Raw genomic sequence first — 14,692 nt, forward strand, 5'->3', positions numbered from 1 at the left:
AGAAGGAATCTGGAAGTTTTTCTCATTTCCCAAGCCTTCCTCTAGCATCATGAAATGACAAACTACAGCAGCTGATATTCCTTCTCCTGCTTGATTACTGAGGCTGCAATTCCATCAGTGCTTGCTTGGAAAGAAAGCTCTTTAGATAAAATGGGACCTACTAAATAGAGATATATGCTCCTGAGCTGCACAGGTGCACGAGCTGCGGCTTCCTTTACATCTTCTTTTCGGGTTAGCATCCCTTCTTGTGAGCCCAACAAGCATCATTCCCAGTTTACTTTTGTTTATTCTGCCCCATTTTTTTTTATTCTGCCCCATTATGAGACAAAGGGCATATGGCTGCCTCACAGTCCCATCCTTACAAGACAAAGGGAAAGAGGCAATTCATCAACTTCAGTTATATACCCAGGAAGGGGTGGATTTCGTTATTTCAGTGGAGGAACAGTCCCCAAAAGTAAGTGCAAACATGATTGAGGTGTCAGCCATTCAGATGGCAAACTGCACAATTTTAAGTTAACGCTGTATAAACCTTTGCAGGTGTGTGGGTACAGTAGAATAAAGCTCATGTCTAACCAGCAGGTGTTAGGATATTTATGTTCACTTGGCTCTATAAAAGGCTCTAAAAAAATGACATGGGAGCAAAATTGTGCTGTGCCAGCTACATATAAAAAACGGCGAAGCAGCCTTCCCTAGCTAGATGCCCTTGAGATGGTGTTGGACTCTACTCTTATCGTCTCTGAGCGTTGGCCCTGCATGCTGGAGCTGAGGGGACTTGTAGCCCAAAACTTCCAGAGGGCACCAATTTGGAGAAGGCTGCTCTAAAGGTTATGAAGGAATCCATTTGGGAACAATGCTTACACACTCGGTTTCTTCGGGGATTCAACAGGAGAAGGGGAAGGACTGGAGCTGTCAACTCTTTCACTGTCCAGATTGGGGCTGAACATCACGCTGAGTTTGAGGACAGGAGAATCCTTCTCCTTTACCCCCACGAGCTGGCTGTTAGCGGCATCCCTATCTGTTTCATTTTCATCTTCTTCCACAATGACTTCTTTTATGCTGGATTTCTTTTCCCTGTGAAAAAACAGAAATAACTGTGCAGCATAGATTCTCTGCAAATCAAAACATTCTTTACTCTTTTACTCTTCCTATGAATTGCAACTACCAGCCATTTTACACATAGCATACGAACAAAGCTGAATTTACTGCTTAATGTGCCCTTGACTTGACAGAGAGCCTCAGCCAAAGTTAGCTTCTTGATCAGTGTACCTATATGATGCGTGCATGCTTTTGCCATCCTACTTTTAGCCACTTTAATATCATACCTTTTAATGATAGTTGATTAAAATGCTAGGTATATGTGCAGCATGTGAAGCCCCTCCCTGTGTGATTCTTCTTTGTGTGTTGTCCTGTCACTCTCCCAGTTATAGTCTTCATCTAGAGCTGTTGTGGGCAGCCTATGGTCAATTACATGCAGTTGGCAAGGATGGAATTGTGGGATGGCAGAGAGGGGTGAGAAAGAAAAGGGGATGCCCTGCCTACTTTGGCTCTGGCACAGTCAATAATTGGCTGTGGACCACCAACCATTGGTGGCATGTAGGCCCCAGCAATTTACCCCTGAGAGAATGAGGTCCTTGACAGAAAAAAGGATTGCTCTAGAGAGCTTCCTATGGCATAAAACATTACAGTTTTGACCATACACTTACAAACAAGGTATCAGAGTGCAAAATCTATGTGAATTCTGCAAGAAATATCTCTGAACATGTGTGGGCAGCAGTCCATCCTCCTTCGTATGCATCACTTATTGCAAAATCCACATTCCTCCCTCCCCTTTTCTGATATTGTTTCACATATATTTCTTTTCTAAAATTTCCCTGTGTGGGTAAAAAAAATCTGAGATCGTGTATCTGAGAAGAAATGGGAGGAGAGATACAACAATAAACGTTTGTTATCCAATATATTTGGGAACTGATACGCTTTTCATTACACACACAATGAGTGCATCTATAAAACTCACTACCATATGCATATATTGCAGCAAATATCAGAAATTGTTGTTATTGCCAGTCATGTGGGAGCACTGACAGTCCCAGTAATGTTGTGTGAATGTTCAGTCATGAACGTATTGTCAACTGCATGAGAATGCCAACAACAGCAACCTGGCAAATTTTGTGAATATGTGGAAATGCAACAGTAGACCAGTGACAGTTTACAACACCTTGAATAAACACTGTAACAATGCATTCCAGAAAAATATTTAATATGCTGTTAATGGGGGAAAAGCTAACTACTAAAAAGAAATAGATTTTGTTCAAAACACTTTGAGCAAGCATGTGGTATTTGGTTTATTATTCATGCATTTAAATATTTAATCAAAACACTGAGAACAATTCAGGTATCACAAAGAAGCAAAGAATGTTGTGAGAAGATGAGAATGATAAGAAGGGTTTGGTGTGAGGTGCCCTCAGAATGCAGACAACACTCTGTCCTATTTCTCTCCTCTGAGCCATGTGAGGCTGGACAGGGATTTAATATGCCCGTGTTCTGGATGAGGGATAATAAACAAAAGCTGAATCCTGACAAGACAGAGACACTGGGAGTAAGTGGTTCTCATGTCCTGGAATTACCGTATTTTTCGCTCTATAAGATGCACCAGACCACAAGACGCACCTAGTTTTGGGGGGAGGAAAACAAGAAAAAAAAATTTCTGAATCTCAGAAGCCAGAACAGCAAGAGGAATCGCTGCGCAGTGAAAGCAGCAATCCCTCTTGCTGTTCTGGCTTCTGGGATAGCTGCGTAGCCTGCATTCGCTCCATAAGACACACACACATTTCCCCTTACTTTTTAGGAGGGAAAAAGTGAGTCTTATAGAGCAAAAAATATGGTAACTGTGTAGCCTGTTCTGAAGGGGTTGAACTCCCCTTAATAGAGCAGGTACAAAGTCTCCCAGATCCAGCATTGTCTTCCCAGGTCCAGGTAGGCTCTAAATCCATTCACAGGCTGGTCTACACATGCATGTACATTTTTCCCCACACTATGCCTAGCAGCTAAATGTGTGAAGTAAATTGACTCAATTACAAATATTGTGCTTGAAAACAAATCAAAGTTCTCTTTGTGAGGTTGCATTTAAGATGGCCTATGCAGACATTCAGGTGATATTTGATGCACTTGGTCTGGGAGATGGGTTGAAATTCTTTCTTGCATAGCCCTAGATAAGCCACTTTCCCTCACCTTTATTCTAAGTGGATAAAATGGAGGTGGAAAGTGACCCAGTGGAGGCTTCTGTTTAGGAAAATAGAATACTGTGCCACCAGCCCCAGCCTGCTCTCAGCAAGCCTGCGTTGCAGCGGGGTTGGACTAGAGGACCTTTGTGGTCCCTTTCAACTCAACGATTCTATGATTTTTCCCCTATAATTATTAAGACCTTGCCTGCCTGCCTGCCTTCTTAGCGACAACCAGCCCAGCGGGTGGCACTGCTTGTCAGCTTCCTCCTCCTTAGGCCCATTGTTTCCTTCGTAGAACTCAGCATGGATGAGAATAGGAACAAAAACAGAATTATTTCTCTCTGCCTGTCATTGGCTCAAGCTCCTGCTACTCCTACTGGTGTTCCGCCCTTCTGCTCCACCAGCCCCAATGAGCAACAACCACTGCAGGATTGTGTAAAGGCAAGCACAGTAACACATAGGAAGCGCCACCAATTCAAAATGGTCTCTTCAGTTATTCTTCCTCACTACCGCCACCACCAAAATAATGGGATCCAATAACTAGGTTTGCTTGCTTATGTTTTCCCAATCAAATAGTTGCTTATCCCCTCCTTGCCCCATAACCCCCATAACTCACATGGCTATCTTTCCTCTGCTGTTGCACTTAGGGGGTGAGCTTTGTGATCCTAGTACTGTTGGTTGTGTCTCTGCCCCAGAGGCCTAGCAAAGTCTTTGTTGAGGTCACCATAGTAACGTAGTAAAGGAGTGGGAGACAATGAAGTATGATGCAGGGAGGGAGACCAGAAGGAAAAAGACCCATTGAGGAAGGTGTTATCTTGGGGCCTTCCTGAAAAATCCGTAAGTCACAGATGTGATTTAGAAGGAGAACATTTCCCCTGTATGTAACTTCTTTTTCATACGAAGCAATGTTAGTTTAGATTATGGATTCTTGAAATCATCAGCTTTGTATTGACATGTTGCTCATACTGTGTTTCCACACTTAACTCCTCCACGCACAACACAACATACCCCACACAAACACATGCCATTATAATTGAGAAAACTGCAACAGAAAAAGAATGAATGGGGAAAGAGGGAGAAGGGAGTACAAAAGTGAGATTTTGGTTTGTGTATATATGTACACCTGTGGTTTCTCATTGCAGCAAAATATGTGAACTGATTCCATTGAGAAATAGTTTGCATATGTGGTTCAATCTTGATGGTTCATTCTCATATGCAACACTTCATGCGATGAGCAAGCTTATGTGGATTGACGACATGAAGCATGGCACCCCAAGAAAGGAACACCAATGCTTTCACATAATTCTTAAATACCAACCAACCATGTAACCATTCACTTATTCTACATAGGAGAAATCCACAAGAAGTGGCAAGGGCAAAGTGAAGATGGAAGTCAGGCAGGGTATGTTAAGACTGTATGGGCACCCAGACTCAAACAGAATGGATTGATAATTCATGTGACAAAGAAGGTAACATGGAAAAGAAATAATTGTGTAAGCCTACTAGACCCCAAAATATGGCAAGTGAACCCACAACCTTTGAAAGAACAACAAAGGGTTTCTAACACTATTATAGCTGGATCTGATCACTTTAGTTCCTGCTCACATTACACTCTACCTATAGGGATAGGATTTATCAACAGGATGCTGTTTTAACAGAGTTGGCTTCTCTGCTTGAAGCCTTCATAAAACACTTGTTGGCTGAGTTCCCAAGACAGATCATTTTGTTGAGTTTGCAAATGGAGTGTGTCATATTGACAAAGCAGCAAAGGCAATAAATTATTAAGAGTTTGTCTGTAAAGGCAGAGGCATAAAACATGCCAAATTCTCAAACGGAGCAGAAAGTATATATATAGCAAATCTCCCTTTTTTTGTATTTGTTACTTCTTCATCTCTTTCAGTCTTTCCAGGCCCAGTTCACATGTCACAGTAAGCCATAGTTTACTATGAATACAGAGATGGTTGCTGCTTCACTCTTCCACTAGTGGGAATGGGACTGACAAACCATGCTTCCTGGCTTAGTATTATATCAGAACTGGGGGTCGAGGGTAGTTTTGTTCCAGACCACAAATGGTAAGCCAAGAACAAGCTTTGGCTTAGCACCATAATTTATTTGGAATGAACCTCAGTCCCTGGTGTGGACATGATGCTATGTCGGGGATCGTGGTGCTCCCAGTTATACTAGGAGTGCAGTAGGAGCCATCTGCTCCTGGACACACGTGCAATATCACCCTCCTGTTGGTGATCCCTAGCAAGGGACATTTAGGGTCACACTACTCTGATACTGCCTTTCCCTCATTGTTCCTGTGTTGTAACTTGCATTTTGTTTCCGCTTCTGCATATAGTGCTAAACCATGGTTTAGAGTTACGTTTGCACACAGCCATAGTGTTAGATGAGGATAATTTTCTACACAAGTTGGAAACTCCTACATGGCAGAACTATCTGGCTGAAATGTTACGAGTCTGTTTAACACAGGGGTGGAACCAAGAAGTGGGCCCAACCTACCAAGATATGATTATCTTGGGGGCTCAGTATTTAACCTTTTACTTGTGTTAGCTAAACAGAAAGAAATAAAGATATTTAGAAAATTGGCTTTATTGTTTAAAATAAAAATTAAATAAATAAAAAGGGCTTTTCTTGTATGCACACACAAATATAAATACATTGCACACACAAATACACAAAACCATATATACCATTAAATAGATGACAGCTGGCTCCCTAATGTCTCATTTTATTTTATTTTTGGTTTATTTGTCTTGCCTCCTGGCTGGTTAAAGCTTTCTGAGTTAGAATCCCACCCCTACAGGGTAGGTTAGCCTGGGTGACCCCTGGAGGTTAGTTCCAGCTTAATGTATCTATTATAGTCTTTTTCCTTTGGTGTTTCTTGACTTTGTTTTTGGCCTCAAAACTCAATGGGTTTGTTGACCTAAAGTTAACTTTTAGCCTCCTTATCTTTATATCCTTTTCTTTTAGACTTAGGGAAGAAGATACAACAAAGCATATTTGTAGAGATTTGTCATCCAATTTACATTCGGCTTGAATAGGGCTTTACCTGCCTTTGTGTGTACAACAATAGAAGTTTAAATCCCTCTTGTTGACCACAGATTTCCGCATCATAATTTTAGCTTGTTGTGCAGTGTGCAGTCTTTACAGTGCATCTGAGTGTTTCGCAAATGTTGACTATTGCTACTGCTTATTGGAGGAAGGAAATCTGGGTGTTAGAATTCTATGCTTTTAGGAATTGCAGTCAGAAAAATGTTCAGCATGCTCTTCATCTCTGCCTTGTGACCTGCCAAAGAATCTGACATTTGATTTGGCTTCTTAAGCAGGATGACTTTCTTTTTCTTTTTTAAATATAGTAATCATTGCTAGAGATAAATGCTGGAAGCAAAAAGTGCCCAAGTGCTTTTATCCCCTCCCTGCCAAGGAATGTGTAGAAAATCTGATAAATGCATGGAAACCAAAGTGGGCTTTGAATGGGATATTTTGTGGTCAGGATTCAAGCCTTCAAGGCTTCCCGTACTAATGGTTCTGATCAAACTCAGTAACTTTGGACAACTTTTGTAAAATATTGCAAAATTCATTCTAAGCTCAGAATGTACATTTTCTTGCTGCAGAATTTGGTTCACATGTGCAAAAGCAGTCTAACTTCAGGCCACTATTGATTGAAATTAGGAAATACAGCTGTCTAGAAGCAATAAAATAAGTTGTGATCAGTATAACATGGGCTGTTGACAATTCTTCAATATGTCCCAAGCTTCCCATTTCACTCCAGCTGCAGACCACTTTGCATGTTTCTGCTCAATTTAAGTAACGAGGGATGACTTATGTGTAATAAGCTTGTTATCTTTCTTCCTCCCCCCACTCTGTCAAGAAAGGGTGCTGTGTCAAAGTTTCTTTTTCAAGCTGTCTAGACATTTTGACATCTTATGACTGCAGAGCAAAGAAAATGAAGTGTCTTTCCTGTAATTAGAATTTTGTTGCTTTTGCACCCCCCCCCCCCAAGGAATTGATTATAAGACTAATATTGTCTTGGTAGGGGGTTGAGGGAGAATCCAGTGGGGGGCATAATTGCTCCCTTCATTTCTGTTACTTACTTTTTGTACTGTCAATTGGTGATATTTAGGAGAAAGAGAAGGGGAAAGCCAAACGTCATGACAGATTTTGCTTTATTTGTTCAAGGTAAGGTGAAATGGGGACTGTTTTCAACGTTTAAGGGCTGTTTTAATTGCCCGTGTGTAAAATGTGGTTGTGGGTAACATTTAATATCCTGTTGTAATATTTTCTAAAAATAGGCAAAGATTGGGGACAAACTAAGTTGAGATAAAGTATAGGCAAAATCTTAAATGTTTTGCAGCTAAAACGTTTGCATTTTGTTCATCCATCAATTGCATAAATCGGCCTTTTTTCAAATTTTTGCTCTGATCCCTTCCTTGGTTGCTAATACAATTTGTTGATGCTGTTTCAAAGCCCAACTTCTTACAGTTAGACTTGCTAATTGGATTTTTACTTTACAATCTATTTAGTCTCCTGTGAACATACAGTATGAACCTTTAACCCAACTCAGCACCCTCCTAACTCTGATTCTTGTTCTAATAACACATCCACCTGAGCACAGCAGTCTCTGGCCTCATAACAGAGCCTTGTGTTGGTTTCTCTAGTCTGTTGCAACTGTTTTGGGAGAATTGGTATTGTGTGCGTCTCTCTGACAGGTGGCAAGGTAAGGGCCTTTAAACCTGTAATGTCATTTCTAATCTCATTCTACTCTGTGTTCTAGTGTGTTCTAATCTTCTTTGCTATTTACAGCCTGTGCGGTGGTATAGCGATCAGTGTGTTTTAAAACACAAAATCAAAACTCCTCTCTTTTCATGTTTTAATGTATCTCAGGTTGGCCCTAGCTGAACATAATATCAAGTCACTATTACTACCACTTTACGCTTGTTCGCTACAAACTTGTAAATTTGTACGTGCACAGTAGCCTGTGACAAGGAGGAATAAACTCCAGACCAGGAGCAATGCAAGCTTTTGTAATGTACAAAATACAGTGTTACCTCAGGTTAAGAACTTAATTCTTTCTGGAGGTCCGTTCTTAACCTGAAACTGTTTTTAACCTGAAGTACCACTTTAGCTAATGGGGCCTCCCGCTGCCGCCGCGTGATTTCTGTTCTAATCTTGAAGCAAAGTTCTTAACCCGAGGTACTATTTCTGGGTTAGCGGAGTCTGTAACCTGAAGCGTCTGTAACCTGAGGTACTGCTGTAGTTGATTGTTTTTCTTCTTTCTCTGCATTGTTTTCCCCTGCAGTATGAGTAGTTGTGTAGGCTGTTACTTTTACACTACAGTTTGTTGTATCTGAATGAAATGGCAACCTGTGGTTAATAAAAAAATGCACCCAAAAGCTTCTGAATACCTTCTTGTAGCTGTGCCAGAAGAAGGAATGAATGGGAGTTGTGTAAGCCTGAGCATGGTCCATTCCCCTCACAATAAACCATGGTTTATTTTGACACTTGAATGCAGCCAATGGGTGGGATTCTGGCATTCATGCTTGGAGTAAACCAATATTTGATTTTAATGGCTCTACTTTAAACATGAATAAGTCTCAATCCAATCCAATGGTTTTATTTTTCCATCAGTTTCTCATGTAGCTGTCCAACCTAAGCTCTTGTAGCCTCCATTTTTAAATCTTTGTGACCTTACCGATTTTGTGCTTTGCAGCATGGTAGTGTGTTGCTATGGATGCGATTCACAACAGCATTTTTATCTGCAGCTATATATAGCTATCTGCATTGGGTACCTTTCTGCTCACTAGCTATAATGTTGACAACTGTTTCAGGGAAAGAGACCCACTGCTATGGATAGGATAGGATAGGATAGGATAGGATAGGATAGGATAGGATAGGATAGGAACCATTAGAATTCAAGGGGTTTGGAGTTAACATGGAGAAAGTGGGGGGTGGTATGGATTTTAGATGCTGAAGTTAGCATTTACAACATGTTTGTGACTACTGGCTTTCCTAACAGCACATGTTTTATTTGATCAGCATTGTGTGCTTTGATGAACTGGATGGTAGGAAGGAGTCCTTTAGGAATGAGATAAAGGGCATTATCACACAACCAACAAATTGAGAGGTTTGACTTTTATGGGGGTGTTAGTATTTGAAAATGTGAGAAAAAGAAATAATGACATTCCATTCTGAATACATTTGCCTTTTGGGAACACTCTTCTCTTGTGGTCAGGACTGTGAGAGCAGCATTGCAAATCTGTTAGGTGAAACAAGGAAGCATGCAGGCTAATTCTAGATACTCGTAAGTTAATAATGGATCAGCATAGTGATAGCAGAACCTGAAGGAATAGTGCTATGATAATTTGTTGGGGAAGGGGATCCGGGACCCATCTCTGGGTGTGCTCCTTCTCCCCATCATCACAATGAGGACTCAGGAGCCTGAAAATTTGGGAAGCCCATACATTGCCAACCAGATGTCCACCATTACCAGAAACCACAGTATACCTGCAACTGCTGTGCCTGTCTCAAACAACAGAAGCCTGACAGCAAACCCTTCTGAGGAATTGTCATGGACTGGCTGGACACAGAGGAATGGTGGGAGGAAGCAGCTGGGGAACCCTCAAAGTAAGAAGGCTCAGAGTACAGGGATTGGTGGTGAGATGACAATGAGTGGTCAGAGGGAGAAGAAGGAGAAGATTGAGAAGATGTTTCAGAAGCTGAAGAGCTAACAGGGCTTAGTGAAGTGAACAGTCCAGAATCAGAGGTAGAAGCTGCAGTAGGAGAGTGCGATGAGGAAGGTCAAGAGCCAGAGAGATGAGTCAGGTTGGTGAAGAGGCATGGGTGTCTCCCCCTTCTGCTGCGACAAGCTCTCCTCCCCGCCCCCTGGTCTCCCAGAACCAGGAGTGTCATAAAGTGGGAGGAGCAAAGACAGGCACACAGGCACAGTCTCAGATTGGAAAGGTGGGTACTTAGGCCGCTTTGGGGAGGAGGGGACCTTCAGTCTCAGCAACTGCTTCATGGGGGCAAGTCCTACTGAAGAAGAGTTGCTGCGCTCATTAGGCAGATCCTGGTTTGTTTGTTTTCTTATAAAGAGTTCACTTCACTTACTTTGTGTGATTTACTGCTGGTTCGTTCAGAAAAAACTCTTTGGGCACATGTGAGAGCTATTTACATAAACGGTTAGTGTTTGCAATGCATACACCGCAGGAGCAGCCTGCCCATGAGGTGAGGCAATTGTCTCAGGGCTGCTGGTTCCAGATAGCCATGAGCGGTGGCAAATCCAGCTCTTGAACAACGTGCTGCTCACTGGCTCTGGCAATTGTTGGCCGCCTGCTCTGCTGCATGTCCATTGTTCTCATGCCCATTGCCACTGCTGCAGGCAGTGGATGTGTGGGTACATGGCAGGTGCAGCATTTTCTGTTTTGCCTCTAACGATAAGACATCCAGGGGCAGCCCTGATACACTTGTTTTAGTGCAACCAGTGCAACATCTTTGCACTGGTGAAAGCCAGTACCATAACCCAAGGCAAACAATGAACTGAGGCCTTTTTCTGTTGAGTTGTTTTAATTTGGGGAAAGTACGTCCAAGAATGGTTTTCTTGGACCCCAATTATTCTAACCTTGTTACTTATAAATTGGCTCAGAATAATATATCTTCTACAGAAAGCTGACAGAGTTCTTGAATTTTGGAGCTTAATAATATTATACAAGCTTGCATTGATAGAACAATTTTGAATTACTTCACATAAACATGCATTACATTAAAAAGTAAATCAATACTTCTGGGACCACATCCAAGACCTGAGGTGTACAATGCACTACATTTACGCATTCCCACTTCTCTAGTTGCCTTGTTCTTACATAATTTTGCTTGGTATTCTTTTTTGGAATAATATCTTTCAAACAAAGTCTATAATACTGAACTAAAAAATTGCAAAGTTTGCCTCATGCTATTTCAGTGGTCTCATTTGCACATAACACCAAACCATGGCTTGTTTAGCTTAACTATGCTTTGGTTAAATGTTTGAACCTAGCCTAGCAGATTAATCATGGTTTTTTTTTCCTGTCGGCAAACCATGATATGTTTGTTTTTGGCTGACAAAGCATGGCTTGTTTTTAACTGTAGTTTGGTGTTATGCTTGATTCCAACAACTTTGCCTAACCAATTTGTGTGGGGCCACCTCCTTGCTCATAAGGCTACAAATAAATGAGACAAGCAGCTGGAAAACCAAGCTTTGGAGAGTCAAGGCACATCATGTTTGCTGGCCTGTGAGGCAACATGGTTTATTAAACATTCACATTAAACATTCACATTGTGTGTGAATTAAACTGTGAGAGTACATCCTTGCTATGCTCTCTGCTATATTGCTTATGCTAGGGCCAGTGTGTAATCAGTTCTATGTGGGAAGTAGCAACAAATATTGAACCTTGGGGAACTTGCTTGAGTTGAAGATGTATATTGGTGGCACTGGTATTACTCTTGATTTTGCATGAACTTTCGTGGCAACTCAAAATAAGCAGGCAGAGCTTATCTGGGTGAAATATTTACATAGCTCATGAGTATGCTTTCAGCTCTTTACACAGGGGATCTTTTATACAAAGAACCAAGGCTTTCTCTGTATGCGCCTAAATTCAAGCCCGGTGTCAGCATGTGGCAACTTTGGGGAAGTAAAGCCTGTCTGGGACCCTCAATGCCAGGCAGTTTGGAGCAAGTATTTCCCATAGTGCTCTAGGACACTGTAGAAAAGTAAAATGGCCACAAACTCAGTGTGCTGTTTATTGCCACTTCCAAGACCATTTCACAAGACCCAGGGTCGGAGGGACAGGGGCGAAACTAGGCTTTATTTAACCCGAGTCAAAGACTCAGTTTGGCGCGCGCACGCGCGCGCGCGCACACGCACACACACACATATTTCGTACACCAACACACAGGCTGGGAGTCTCAATGGTGCCCCCTCTGGAGGCTTCACCGGGGGGGGGGGGGAACCCAGCTAGTCCACTCCCAGCCCACATAGCTCTGGCTCTGCTGAGGGAGTCCACTGCAGTGCAGTTTTCTGACTCAAACCTGACTCTGCTTGTGTTTATCTTCCACTTCCAACACTTCTTCGTAGCCTTTATCTGCATGAATTATGTAAGTATATCCTGGATCAGGCACAGGAGGCTTCTGAAGAGCAGTACAAGCCTGATACCTCTCTTCTGACTTCTCCAATATTTAATAAGTTACCTGAGAAACAAGCTCAAGATGATGAGCTAGAAACTGTTGTAGAGCTTGCATTCACAGTAAATCACAATTATTTCTTGGTTCACTTCATTTTGCAAATGAATTTACGTAGTCAAGAAGAAAATCCACATTTGGAATGAATAATTAAGGCCATTTTGCTCTCCTCTGTGGCAGTGGCAGGGTAAATGAATACGTAATATGTGATGCTGGATCTCGGCACAGTCACAATACACAGAAACCACACGCAATAATCCAAAACTGTGAGCAGGAGATTTGAAGCTAAAATGCCCTGGGATTTACTGTGCTCTAAATACAAATTTGAGGCATGGTTGTTTTTTTCAGGATACTAAATTCAGTAGCAAGTAGTGGTAATGTAATTCATCCCGAGAGTCGTGTGTGCCTCTGTTTAATTATATAGTAGCTGGTCCACATAAGAGCTTTATGAGCTGGCTTATGCTTTCAGACACAAACCCAAAGCAAATCAGCTGCACTAAGAGTGCAGCATGCAATGGACTCTTATACAGTGGTACCTCAGGTTAAGAACTTAATTCGTTCTGGAGGTCCATTCTTAACCTGAAACTGTTCTTAACCTGAGGTACCACTTTAGCTAATGGGGCCTCCCGCTTCTGCTGCACCGCCACCACGCGATTTCTGTTCTCATCCTGAGGTAAAGTTCTTAACCCGAGGTATTATTTCTGGGTTAGTGGAGTCTGTAACCTGAAGCGTCTGTAACCCGAGGTACTACTGTAGCTTGTTTTGCAGAGTTAGAAAAACAAAAAGCCACACATGTAGCCTTCAGTTAAAGCTGTAAAAGCTTCGGCTTGTGCCAAAGGCACAAATTCGGTTGTCATGTCAGCACCTTTCCATTGCATCAATTAGAAGAGCTTGAATTACATTTCTCATTCAATATGCATTCAGATAATTAGAAACTCCCCCCCCCCCCCGATGTGGAGATGTGATTATCACAGTGAAATACAACCCCAAGTCTGGGTTATAAAACAGATTATTCTAAACCCCTCCTCCATCTTTTCACAATAATGTCACGTGATGGACACTGTGGCAAAAGAATCCAAATCTCTCATATAGATTATTGGCATCTGTAGTGACTCACAAGGAACAAGACCTCAGGGCCATAGTGGATAGCATGATGAAGATGTCAACCCAGCGTGCACCAGCTGTGAAAAATGGTGAATTCCATGTTAGGGATCATTAAGGAAGGGATAAAAAGAAAACAAAACTGCCAATATCAAAACACAGTTATACTATGGTTATACTATATCATAACCTATGGGGAGACCACAGTTGGAGCAGTAGGTACAGTTTGGGTTGCCTCACTTCCAAAAGGTTATTGTCATCTGGAAAAATTCCTGCAGATGTTCATGCCCTCAAGCATGCTGGTACCTCTCTCCCCCTCCCCCACTCTGTTTTGGCAGCCTAAGTTTGCTATTTGAAGGAGTGATATGACATAGCAACAGGTAACCTGTTTGGTTATGCAATATGCTCTCTATGTCTCAAGGGCAAGACAGATACAGAGAGAAAACATATAATTTATACGCAGTGGAGCTGATGGGGCAGAAATAGGTGTAGGTGGATATACAGGAGCTACATGCACAGTAGGTGGCCCTGCTCATTATTCAGTCGTGCTGAGTGAGACTAGGGCCCTTTCCCACACAATTTATTGTATACACACCATATACCTTCCCTCAAGGCTGTGCTTCTGTTGTGGGAATATGGTAATGCTGCGTACTTCATATATGGGGAAAGTTTGTTTCTCTCCCTCTCCACCCTTCTGCTATTCACTGCATTTTTTGCAGTTGAAATTATTGCTGAATAGAAAGTGGTTATCCAAGTGCCATTGGTGTGTTTGCATAATGCCCCTTCCCTTCTTGCCCACAGCCAAATTCAGCTTCTTTTATTGGTTCTTATTTTGTATGCGGGAATTATTTAGAGGTTATGTGCTTCAAGCAGGACCATTAGGCAACTGCTGCATGGAGGTCAGGGGAGCATTGGAAAGCTGTTGGAAAACAATTGTGTGTCCCACAAGGCCTGTTACATGTTTCCTAGGCTAGTCTGCTGCCTTCAGTTGCAGTGAGCAAACTATGCCATCTTCATTTTTGAAAGAAGAGTCAACTTTCAGTCAGCTTCTGTGCACAGGGTGCGGGATGCTACCTTTAATGTTTGCTGTTTTGCTGTGTTTTTATTGTGTTGGAAGCTACCCAGAATGGCTGGGGCAACCCAGTAAATTA

General features: G+C 42.1%; 2 protein-coding genes across 16 annotated transcripts in view; one reads left to right on the forward strand and one right to left on the reverse strand.

Annotated features, from left to right (window-relative positions):
* Positions 1-3,963, reverse strand: part of LMNTD2 (lamin tail domain containing 2) — a 39,270-nt gene extending 35,307 nt beyond the window's left edge. The window contains 3 exon segments of the mRNA XM_083427855.1: positions 859-1,071; positions 3,838-3,869; positions 3,871-3,963. Of these exon segments, the coding sequence (XP_083283981.1) occupies positions 859-1,071; positions 3,838-3,869; positions 3,871-3,948 (323 nt within the window). The 5' untranslated portion in view covers positions 3,949-3,963.
* The window catches only part of RASSF7 (Ras association domain family member 7), a 111,033-nt gene that overhangs the window by 18,875 nt on the left and 77,466 nt on the right, over positions 1-14,692 (forward strand). For 5 of the 15 annotated variants that reach the window (XM_083428159.1, XM_083428152.1, XM_083428162.1 and 2 more), the window contains exon 1: positions 3,968-4,058. The exons of 5 other annotated variants lie outside the window; for them this stretch is intronic. The gene's annotated coding sequence lies outside the window, so the exon portion shown is untranslated. Of the gene's footprint in view, positions 1-3,967; positions 4,059-4,079; positions 4,099-14,692 lie in introns of those variants that run through there. 5 more of the 15 variants (XM_083428168.1, XM_083428169.1, XM_083428156.1 and 2 more) reach the window with 4 other exon arrangements.

The sequence above is a fragment of the Podarcis tiliguerta genome (assembly GCF_965153285.1).
Source record: "Podarcis tiliguerta genome assembly, chromosome: 1".
In the NCBI taxonomy this organism is placed as follows: Eukaryota; Metazoa; Chordata; class Lepidosauria; order Squamata; family Lacertidae; genus Podarcis; species Podarcis tiliguerta.